This window comes from Cryptomeria japonica, chromosome 1 (assembly GCF_030272615.1).
Source record: "Cryptomeria japonica chromosome 1, Sugi_1.0, whole genome shotgun sequence".
NCBI classification, from domain to species: domain Eukaryota; kingdom Viridiplantae; phylum Streptophyta; class Pinopsida; order Cupressales; family Cupressaceae; genus Cryptomeria; species Cryptomeria japonica.
The window spans coordinates 420,313,076-420,325,538 of NC_081405.1; the positions used below are offsets into that span (position 1 = coordinate 420,313,076).

General features: G+C 32.8%; 1 protein-coding gene across 1 annotated transcript in view; it reads right to left on the reverse strand.

The window, feature by feature from the left end:
- Window positions 1-6,789: 6,789 nt before the first annotated feature.
- The window catches only part of LOC131065333 (uncharacterized), a 99,526-nt gene continuing 93,852 nt past the window's right edge, over window positions 6,790-12,463 (reverse strand). The window contains exons 6-8 of the mRNA XM_057999827.2: window positions 8,403-8,572; window positions 7,539-7,638; window positions 6,790-7,415 (exon numbers count right to left, since the gene is read on the reverse strand). Coding sequence (XP_057855810.1) covers window positions 7,158-7,415; window positions 7,539-7,638; window positions 8,403-8,572 — 528 coding nt within the window. The 3' untranslated portion in view covers window positions 6,790-7,157. The remainder of the gene's footprint in view (window positions 7,416-7,538; window positions 7,639-8,402; window positions 8,573-12,463) is intronic.

Consider the following 12,463-nt stretch of genomic DNA (forward strand, 5'->3'; position numbering starts at 1 on the left):
TATTTAATTTTCTAACTTATGATAAACATTGTGCTTGAAAAATAATTATGAATTTAGACATTGCAAAGCTCAATTACTTGAAATAACTACTTGATGAATTACATGGAATAAAAACCATAACTAACATTATTTATTATTCAAAACTTGAAATATAACTTTGCATAACAATGACCATCATGAAACTTGCATATACATGTGTACTTGCATGAAAAACGTCAATAAATGTAATTAATCTATAAGTATTTGCATGTTATAAGAATAGTGCAACTTGCATGAAAACGTCAATAAATGTAATTAATCTATAAGTAATTTGCATGTTATAAGAATAGTGCAACTTGCATGAAAACGTCAATAAATGTAATTAATCTATAAGTAATTTGCATGCATGATTAAACAATCCAAAAATAGCTATTAAATTTAGGCATTTGATTCGAATCATATAAATGTGAATTATTTGCTTAATGCCAACTAAGTGCCTAATGGATCTTAATAGATCGAATGATTCTAATTATAACATTTGATATAATATAGTTTACAAGTATTTATTATAGATAAGTTAATCGTGAATTCATTCCTCAATAATCCCCAATATTTATTAATTTTCTAAGTTAATTTAATAACTTAAAGTTTATACAAAAAAAAATTTAACAATTTCTAAACTGCAACTTATACATATAAAAAAAAAAAGTGAATATTAAAAAAAGGATAGGCGAATTTTTGTTTAAGGGATGGTGAGGAGTGGGACCCACAGGTCCCATCACCACTGCGGGTCTGCGAAAGCAGGCCCGCAGTGATGAGGGGACCCTGTGGTCCCCTCCAACACCCTACGGCCATTGCCATGACAGTGACCGCAAGGGAAGTGGAGGGTACCACTTCCCCGGTAGTTACCATAACCGCCTCCCCCATGCACGCTGCCCAACATTTTTTTTTCGAACCATTTTTTTTTTTGCGAAAATAAAATCGCTTTACAACGCTTAATGTATTTTATCAATTGAAATGAATTTATGATATACATATATATCTAGTTAACATTCAATTATTTAATGATATATATATAAACAAAAAGAAATTTTATTTATGAAAATAACAACATGAATAAAATAGATGATCAAACAATTGTTTTAGATTGATTTTACAGTCAGGAGGTTAATATTTACACACACACACACACAGAGAGCTTATTCCACCATTTGCAAGGAGGAAGTTTATTTCCAGATTTCACAAGGGAATTGTTTATTTCCAGTATTCGTTTCCAGTATTCACAGGAGGATTTTATTCAACTAATATTCATAGAGATTCGATTCAAAATACTCACAGAGAGATTTTAAATACTCACAGAGAGATAGAGAGATTTAAAATAATCACAGAAAGATTTAAAATATACTCACGGAGAGATTTAAAAATAATCACAAAGAGATTTATTTAACTAAAATTCATGGAGAGCTCTTATTCAACTCACAGGGAGATTTATTTAGTCTAATAGTCACAGAAAGATTTATTTAACTAAAATTCATAGAGAGATCTTATTCAACTCACAGGGAGATTTATTTAATCTAATAATCACAGAGGGATCTTATTCAACTAAAAATTCACAGAGATTCAACTATTATTCACAGAGAGATCTTACTCAAGTCACAGGAAGATTAAAGAATGAGATTCAGATTTCCATTCGAAGAACCAGAGAAAAGAATCAAAGGCAGGAATAAAGATTCAAATCACACAGGAAGAAAAAAGAGATTTTTAAACAAATAAAGGAATATGATTTTCTTTTGCTAAAATTTTTTTTGGAAGAAAAACAAAAGCAAGATCATGTGCATATTTTCTTGAGGGAAATAAAATAATTTGAATAACTATATTTTACATGCACTATATGAAAGCATCATCATTACTATTTATCCTCAATAAAAGATTTAAAATCAAATAAAAGAGTTTCTTTATATAAAGGAATATCTATAACTATTGATAATACTAATTCCTCATAAGTAAATGTAAAGATAAACAACAAGGAGAGAACCTGGTTTATCGAGCTTGATGTTGAATCCACTAGCTACCCTTATGATCCTTCCTTGCAACTTGAGAGAAATCCTAAACAACAACTTAAAATTCCTGCAACGAAAATGAGACTACCAAAAAGATCTATTTCTAAAACTTGGAAAATTTCCTTCAAAACATAATCAACCCCCCTCTTTGAAACTTGCATATAATTTTATAAGAAAATTCCCTCCATTCCACTATCTAGAAAATTTAATTAAAAAGGAGATTCTTTCCCAATTTTGGACTTCATGCAAATTGATTAGACTTAGTGGAGGAGTTACATGCAAGGTGGTGAAGAATCCTCTAGAAGCTTCTTATTCTTCCTACAACATGTGCCATAATTGGATGTGGAAATTAAAATAAAAATAATGTATATTTTCCATGTGTGTGTGTGTGTGTTATTATTTTTCATTCTTTTTATAACATTTACTCAATCATTTAAATAGCTTATCCAAAGAAAAAATAAAATTGTGATTTAAATCCAAAAGTGATAAAGGAGGGTTGTGACAAATCCAAGGCCTATCCTTAGATCATCTATTCCTATTGGCATGTCATCCACAACCCTCCATCTCCAATCGTTTACTAGCCACTCAAGAGAAATTGAACACAAAGTGCTCCAGAGGATAAATTGTCAAAAGATATCAATGCTAAAAGCTTTCCAACTTAAATAAAAGTTGGGGAACCAATTCCCACATCCCAAGAGGCTAAAATAAATATTGATTGAAAATATTTTTTAATATTTCCTCTCAAAATAGGCTACATAAAGAGTTATCATAGCCATATGTGTATTCTAAACTAAAAATAAATTATAGCTTCCACCATGACACCCTTCATGCAAGGAATCATTCTTACACCTATCTTAATGATTTTTACCTTCAATTAAACACACTTGGTTGTCCAAAATCCAATTCCATATATATATTCTCCAAAATGGTTGTCTTTAATAGACTATGATAGCTACCATAGCTTTCCCATATTCATTAATGCATTCTACAAAAATGGGACTAATATTTGATAGAGAAAAAATTTCAGAAGATGCTCTTCATATTCCAATGCCCCATTTATGCTGGTAAATAATAAATTTAACATTTATTTTTCCAAGGGGTGAAAATTGGACTAGGATAATATAAATATTAAGTAAATGATATTTCCTAATATGTCTTGTTGCCTTAACTTACTATTTCTAGATAGTGGGAACTTGCTATTTTTAGTAAGTTCCACTTTTGGAAAAAGTGGCATGACACTCTTCATCCCATCACCATCCCAATAAGCAAGCATCCTTAAAACCCTAGCCATCAAACACTTTGCATTTGTGATGAAGAAAACTTAGAGCAAGAGCTAGCCCGTCTTTGTAAAGTCTTCAAGGCAAATGGGTACAAAGGCAAGTAGATTGCAAAGAGCCCTTAGTCAAGGCAAGTCCCACATCTTATCCAACCTCCTTTCTACCCAGTTGTCTCCCCTTCCTTGTACCTCCCTCCCCTATATTAAAGGAATCTCCCACAAAATTTCTAAGATCCTTCAAAAAAAGACCTACATTGTACCTTCAAGCCCATTACTACTCTGAGAAGTTGTATCTCATTACTCAAAGATCCTAGAGACATCCTTCTTGACTAAATATTTTACAAGGTGGTATGTTCATGCTACACACCTTACATAGGTGAAACTAGTTGCTCTTTCAGCACCATAATCAAAGAGCATAGTGTTGACATTAGGCATGAGTGTGTCTTTAAATCTACCTTAGTTGATCATTCCTCCTCCACACAACACCACATTTGTTTAGAAAACACATACACACCTTGTTATTTCGTATTTTTTATTTAATTGTTTATTAGTTTTTTTAGTTTTTTGATGTTATTCATTTGTCACAATATATAATATATCATAATTCTATAGTATAATAATAATATTCATTAAAAATAATATATTTTAATTATTATATATTTATTTACAGTAATATAACTATATATTATACATTGATCTTTCATAATATTATTTAATAATATATTCATTCTATTGTCTACTCTATTTAGATTAATTTATTATTTATTCATGTACTTTTCTTCTTTTATTCATTTTCTTTCTTTATATTCATGTTTTCATTTTATTCACCTATTAATTCAGGTTATTCTTTTTTGTTCTTCCTTTTGACATCATTCCCTATGTCACCTCCTTCTCCCCCCCATCTTTTAAGTTATCGTAGTTTACAACTTATTCAATGTTTTATTCACTAATATGTATTTAAAGGAGAATAACTCAATAGCTGGGTAAAAGATTGTTAACTAAGCTTAATAAGTCTAACTTTTTTATTTTGTTTTAGCAAGTTCACTATGTTCTTTACAAAGTTACAAATGGTATTGCATATTTACGGTGAAAAAATTATGGTGCAAAAACATCGAATCTTGAAACACTTGCCATCCATATTTTATCTTATCCCTAAAGTGATTTTGGGTATGAATGCAATTAAAGCACATTTGAGGCCATTCACAACAAGAAGATGAACGTAACAAATTAATTCAATAATGCTTTAATGACATTGTTTTCATATAGTACAACATATTTGCAAGCCAAAAAGATGGAGAGGTAGGAGACAAAGTGATTGGTCAAGATGACATTGATCCATAAAATTGGATTGTTGAGGATGTGGCCCCCATACCTTTCATCGATAAGATTGTTGATTTTGAGAGAAAAATAAAAAAATGAGCGAGAGATGTAGTAGCACAAGTAAAACCAAAAGGTGATATAATAATAGACATTTTATTGAATGATTGCAATATGCCTAAAGATTATATCATTCCTCAATAAAAATCATTACCATCCAATTTGAGAGCACCCAACAATCATAGATTAAAAAAGGCCCAAAAATATCAACTTGCAATTAGTCAAAAGAAAATTATTTAAGCATGTCAATGTGATTTTATTTGCCAACAATTTCTGCATAGAAACTCAGTTAACTTTTCACAAATTACCAAATATCACGAGTTCGAGATAAAAACTCCCTTATAAATGCATACATATATTATGTAATTAAAAAAGTAGAAACACCATTTTTTGACAATTTCTTCTTCCACCTCTATCCATCCCATTGACAACATTTAGTACATTTGAAATTAACTTCAATCTCATGCTCTTGAAGTAATTTGGCAGCTAACAAGTTCTTTGGCAATATTTGCATGGTACATAACAAGAATATCCTTGCTTTTTTAATTTTCATATTTTTGTTTTACTTTTTTCATTTTATAGTTTTATTATTCTCAATTTTCCCCTCATTATATAGCAACTAACTAGCTGCTAGGTTTTACATTTTATAATCTTTACTTGTTTAAAATTTATGCTAAAGTTTTTTTAAAAATAGATATTGCATTTGCAAAACTAACTAGCTGCTAGGTTTTACATTTTATAATCTTTACTTGTTTAAAATTTATGCTAAAGTTTTTTTAAAAATAGATATTGAATTTGCAAACCTTGTTTTGATGCATTGAACCATTGATATAACAACATGACAAGTAATGTATAATTATTGTGAAAATGAGATCAACGACACCAAACACTTCAAATATCATCTTGTGCTCATCCTTGAAAGAGATGTTTCACTTCGTCATAAAGCAAAATTCTATACCATATGATAACTTATGGATCTCCTCTCTTCATAAAAGGAGAACAAAATAGTCAACAACAAATGTAGTGAAATGAAAAGTCATTATAAATCTGATCATATATGAATATCTGAATCCTTGATGTGTTTTGATATTTTTGGCCCCTGTGATGTTTTATATTTATGATCATATGACTATTGAACTTTGACACTAATTAGTAACAAGTTATTAATTTGTTAAGTATGGTGAATGACAAATGATCACTTACGAATAATTGTATATTGAATTTCTTTTATCTATAAAACTATGAATGATATTTAATTTAGTATTTTATTCCTTGTGAATTTTTACAATTGGTTTCATGATATATCAAGATTTATTATGTATGCTTTTTAATATTATTTTATAATCATGTATTTTTTTACATTTGAAAAATTTATTTATTTTTGTTGGAATCACTGAACCTAAATCTATAAGATTTGGTTAACTCACAAATTTATAAACAATGCACACAGAATCTAGATCTATAAGATTTGGTTGAGTCCCAAGTTTATAAACAATGCACACAAGTACTCCAAAGTTTTAATTGAAAAAATTATAAAAATACTTATACATATTTAAAATATATCAACATATCAATTATACTGTAATATACTTATTTTTTTATGTATAAATAAAAAAAAATACAATTCTATTGTTTTTAAAGATCAAAAGTTATATTTTTATACTGTGAATCCAACTCAAAATTTAGGCCTACCAAATTTTTGGTAGAATCCAAGTATTTGAACTCAGTGTAAATAATGTATTTGCTTGGTCACTATCGTATTTCTATCACACACGTTCGACGATACATATAGCTTTGTTGTGGGAGAATATTTTTGAAGTAAAGAGAATGTTCCCATTACAGTAAGTTCAGCTTTTCCAATAATAAATAAATAAATAAATAACTCTCAATTTATTACATATTATAGAGAAAGAAAATATTCCTAAAATAAATTTGGGCATCTGAGTAGTGAAAATAAATCACTACAGGGCAGTGACAGGTAAACCAGTTTTGACAGTGCCTAGTAGTAATAACAACGATTAGATAACGAACTTCGAAATTTTCAAACAGTAGGGTAGTAATAAATATCAAGTAATCTTAAGAGGCAATGCAAAATAATTATGAAAAAATAATTCATTACTCTTAAATATATTGAGGTATGGATTTTATGTTTGCATTGTCTATTTTGTGAAATTATTCAGCACTACCACGAACACTTCAGTTCGAGGAAACTGTTTTGACAAAATTCTTCCGGTTTTGTCGGTTTATTTTAACTACTTAGCAGAAGCACCTATGTCTAGTTTTCTATCATTTGCTGGTACTTGTTAATCCATAATTTTACTGCTGAAAGCCATCACGATTTCTCAACTATGATGGTGATAAACAGAACACAAAGCATTTAAGTCTCACCATGAGAATTGAACGAAAATTACAAGCAAATAAGCATTGACATCAATTTGACAATCTACAAAAATTCACCCAGACCTTCACAGGGAAAGATCTTCAATATCAGGAATTCCCTCTGATTGCCTACCATACTCCATATTTATGGAATTTTCGCCTGAAAATTTAACGAGTAGTTGACCACAGGCCCCACTAATGTCTTGACCCATTTCTTGACGAACAGTTGTCCTGATGTTGTAGACGTTTCTGAGAACCTTCTGAAATAATTCTATATTTTCCTTGGTACTTGAACTAAATTTACTGATACTTCCAATAGGATTGAAAGGTATTAAGTTTACCACCTGCAAGATAGCAAAACAAAAAGAAAACAGTGAAAAATCCCAAACTGATAAAATTCGAGTAAATTAAAGTTGAGCAAAACCCAAACAGCAGAAAAATCAAACAGGTCCTTAATAGATAATCACCACTTCACGCTCTTCTAGCAACGTTCCTAATTGGTGTGCTTGGTCTTCTTGGTCATTAATCCCGTCAAGCATAATATATTCTATAAAAATTTTACGCTTACTGCAAAAACCGAAGGACACAAAAAAGTTGTTAGATGTGATCTATGGAAAAATATGCTGGTGTCTCTGTCAAAGAAATAGGATAGAATCTTAAGTTTCTATTTTTAATGTTTACATAATCATAAGTTTCTATTTTAATGTTTGCATACTCCTCTTCATCCTCGGTAGTTCTTCATGCTTAATGAATTGGTTTCCTAGGCCAATTGTCAATCTATTGCACCCTTTCCAAAAACTTTGTAACAGAGGACATTTCAGAAAGATTGTGATCATAGAAAATATTTCCCGGTAAATCTTTGTAACTTAGCTATTGAATTCAATAAACAGCATCAATCATGTTTTAACAAAATGCATAATGGAATATATGAAATCCCGTGCTGTTGGCAGAAAAGGGGCCTAATTCACTAGTTTGTCAAACTTTAACCTTCTACAGAACTAAGGTTTGAAATCTTGACCCTGCATTTTGAAAGTCACAATAAATACTTTCTTATAAATTTAGCAGGACCTCATTATTTTGTTGTTTTCTTCTTGCTTAATTTTTTCTTTTATTCAATATGGACATAAAATCAAGACTCAAATTTGATTCTATGGCTTCTAGAGATTTGCAGCATCCTACAGTTCTTGTGAATGTGAGCAACTAAAGTATTCAGACCTCATAATTAATCACATGTACCCCCAAATGCTAGACCTCAACCAACAATACCCAGTACAACTACATTTTCCAACGGGTCTTCATATAAATATATCCAATAATTGCATTTAACTTACCAATGCTCTTGATAAGAACGTAATGTATCCATCAGCTTTCTGAGAGGATACGCACGTGCTGCTGGCATTATCTGACATCGGACCTCCTGCAATGGTGCATGAAGGGATACCGCAAGATTTACATTGGGCAAATCATACTTTAAGCTATTAATCCTAGGAATAACTCCAACCTGCATGCAATCAGATTTAGGCTCAGTGATTGAAACTACCAAGATTTTCATTATATTGATTGATACAATTCCCTGTTGTCAGTACAATTCTCTCCATGCAAACCTCCACTACAAGGTAATAGACAGCAAGTAAAAAATGCAAACAACCGACAGTAAGTTCCATATTCTTGAGTCAATTGTTTAAAGTCCCTGTTCTTTATATACAAACTGAGTAATTAGGGAAGCAGAAGATGAAAAACTTGGAAAGCTGTACAGTACTCAATATTTTAGGAATTGATAACCAAAGCAAAAGCAAAGATAATTCCGAAAGGCACAATCACAGAGATGTGATTAACAAAGAACTTACCCTCTTTGCATTTAATAATCTAAAACAAATTTAATAATGCAAACACAATAGCCAGTTCCATGCTCGAGGCAAGTCATTCCAACTTTTGCACTTTTTATACTCATTCAAGAATAAATCAATGGAATCAATCAATCATGTCCAGTTAGAAAAGGTGTTACCGGGCAGGGGTTATAAACCTTATATGGAAAAAAAATGTGCCAAACTCAAATGTTGTTCTCCCTAATTTTGTGGTTTTCTGAATTGGGAATGTATAACTTGTCAAAATCTAATTTCACAATCACAGAAAATAAACATAAGGAACATGATGTACCCAAACTATTATCATATTCTGTTATTCTCTAGTTTCACAGTTGCATACGTAATTGGTCTGTCTATTGATGAGAAACTGATTTAAAAATTCCTGAGAATCCAAAATACGAGAAGAAGATTTCATTAGTCCCAACACAAGTAGGTAATTGGAATCTGTGCTTTAACAAAACGGTTCAGCATTTTTTAGTTTTTTAAATGCTCGGGAATTTGAAATTACGACTCTGAGCAGCAAACTTTGATATTGCAAATAACAAGAAAATCTGGAATTACATAAGCAAATCTCTTGGGAATCCACAATCTCAAGTTACCCGTATGCACCTTGTCATTTGCACAATGTTACAATGCTCTCTGAAAACCTAAAATCTAGGCAATGCTGCATATAGCCGATTTCAAATGACATCCGAATTCCAAGAATTGACGAAAAAGTAAAGAGCTTTTCCAGCCAAGCATTGATTTGTCTTGAAAAAAAAAAAACAGTTGTATTTATGGCAGAAAAGAGAACTCTATAGGAATTTGTGCATGTGACATCAGCAAGCTATATGATGACATTAAGGCAATATCAGCGACTATATAAGGTGATGTCTGTGTTTCCTGATTGCTCCACAGTGATTCGCTTGTGACATCAAAAAGGTAATTTTGTCAATTTATTTCAACACTAACAGGATATTGCACTCTTTTACTTTTTACTCATATTTACAAGACTTTACTTTGACTCTGGAGTGATAATTCTTAACTGCAAGGAATGTTGACTTGTGTAATGTCCCGATTTTGGGTTCTCTTGCTTTATGATTGGCTTTGCCCTTCTGGGTGTGTGTCAACTTTATCAGAGTCGTTATTTGCTACATTACCCGGGGATGCATCCCCAGGCTAAAATCCCCCGTCCCCATACTAGGGACATTTTGGGGAATTGGGGATGGCCAGAGGACGTACCCCCGCCACCCCCAAAATTGCAAAATCTGTGGGAAACGTCCCGAAAACTTGGGGACGGCAATGATTCTCAAAAGGGTCGTCCCCCCATCCCCAATATGGTTGGGGACGTCAGCACAATTAAAAAAAAAAGATTCAAATGCTCAAAACAAACATTTTTTAATTTTATTATAGGTCTGTAAAACTGGGTTTTCACTAATATGACGGATAAACATGTCTGAATTGTTGATGTTGTAGCGACAAGAGATATCTTTCTCCTGACTGCTGTTGCAACTCTTAACAGTTTATTTACTTATGATCGCTGTCAGCGATTGCATCTCCTCTCTAACTATTATGTTTGTCAGTATCCATTTTGTTTGTTAGTGAATAACTAATTACATATTAATTGCATAATGATTCGGTTGTTTGTTCATAACTAATCGCACCCTTTTCTAATGACTCCCCGATTGGGACATGTCAGCCCACGTCTCTTATCGAGTATTTTACCTCTATGTCGTGGGCATTAGGGAAGCATATAAGACATAACGATATTTGCTGTGATCTGTGTGAATGGTTTGCCAGGTGTGATACGATTAGGAAATATATTGTGTTCTTGGACATGCAATACCTGTGTCAAATCAACATGGTATCAAAGCCAGGTTAATGAAGAATTCAGCAGAGTGGGTGTTAACTCAGACATAAAGGAAGGGACATTACTTTGGGCATGAACGGCGTGTTTCTCAAAAATAATATTGTTTCCTTATATTGAGGGCTCCTTCAATATTGGCGATTCATAATATTTTTATCATGGCTAAAATTATTATGCGGAAGGGATTTGAGAAAGCCGGTTTGATAAAGATTATTATTTGTTGTCAATGTGAAGATATATTTTAGAGCTTGTGAACTGGATCGTTTCATTAATTGACGGGTGAACATTAAGAAGTCTTGCGAGGAGTTTGTGGCAATACACAGTGCCACTGCTAGGGCGCCATAATCATGGTGATTCTGTCGTGAAGGATCATCTTCAGCATGAGTACCAATCTGTCTGACTTGGAGAAGAATATTGATATTTGAGGAGAAATTTCGCGAGGAAACACAGCCTTGCACATAGCGGCGTATCATGGCCATACCAATTTTGTTCTTGCCCTGCTACATCGACTTAGAGAAGCGACGATGCCAAGAAAAATGTCTTTCTTGAAATATCAAAATAACAAAGGAAACACCTGTCTGCACGAGGCAACGAGGGGAGGAGACAACACCCTTATGCTCGAAATATTACTTAATGGAGAGAAAGGACTCACTGACATATTGGAAAGAGAAAAGGAATCTCCACATCGCATAGATTTGGCAAAAATCACTGAGGAGTCGTCAATACTTACAGGCACCCGAAAGAAGAGCGATGAGTCACCAGAAAGCGATGAGGATATCATATCAGAAGGGGGGCGCATCGCTAAGGATTTAAAAGCAGAAAGAGTGCTTATGGACACGCGCAACAAGGAGGATGAATCGGCTCTCTTCACAACAGCTGTGAACAGTCATCTCCATATGGTAAACTCTCTTCTGGAAATGGACTGTGCCACATATGTAACATCAAATGGTGAAACACCTTTGCATTATGCATTGCACAGTCAACATTATGTACTGGTGGAGCCATTGCTAAAAAGAAAATATTGGTCAGTATCACAGGCTGAAGAAATTTGTGGCTGGACAATACTGCAATTGTTGATAAGAACAGTCTTCAAATAGAGTTTGGCAACCTTATACATATGACATGGATAGATTCCAATGTTCTTCTAGGTGTATTGCATTCTAACCGTGATCAGGTGGAGGATGCAGGGTTCAAGTATATATCATCCAGTGGTTGGGTTGTCAAATCATATGTGCATACAGTTATGCAGAGTCCAATAGTAGCCATTGCTGCAGATCATTGGAGAAATCAAGCTGAAGGAGCAAGTTGAGTAAAACAATGACATGTCTGAGCAGAGGACTAAGTTTCTGAAATTCTTCAATGGAGGAGTTCACCTCTAGAGGATTTTTTTGTAATCTCTATTGAGGCAGGGATCAAGAGGGAGTTTTGTATTCAGCAAAATGGAGTCCTATGTCTTGAGGAACTAGAGAGGCTCACTGAGGAGAAGTGAAGGTGTCAGCTAAGTGGGTTGCAGTGTTGCAAGGCTAGGTGCTAAGTCCTTGAAAGACCTCTTCAACTACAGAGAATAGAATTGCACAAGACAGTCAATCTGAATTTGACATTGGTAGCTCCGCAAACCTATTCAAAACAGGGTGATCTGGGATGAGGTCGAGAAGGACAGTCCTAAAAACACTCGCAAGTC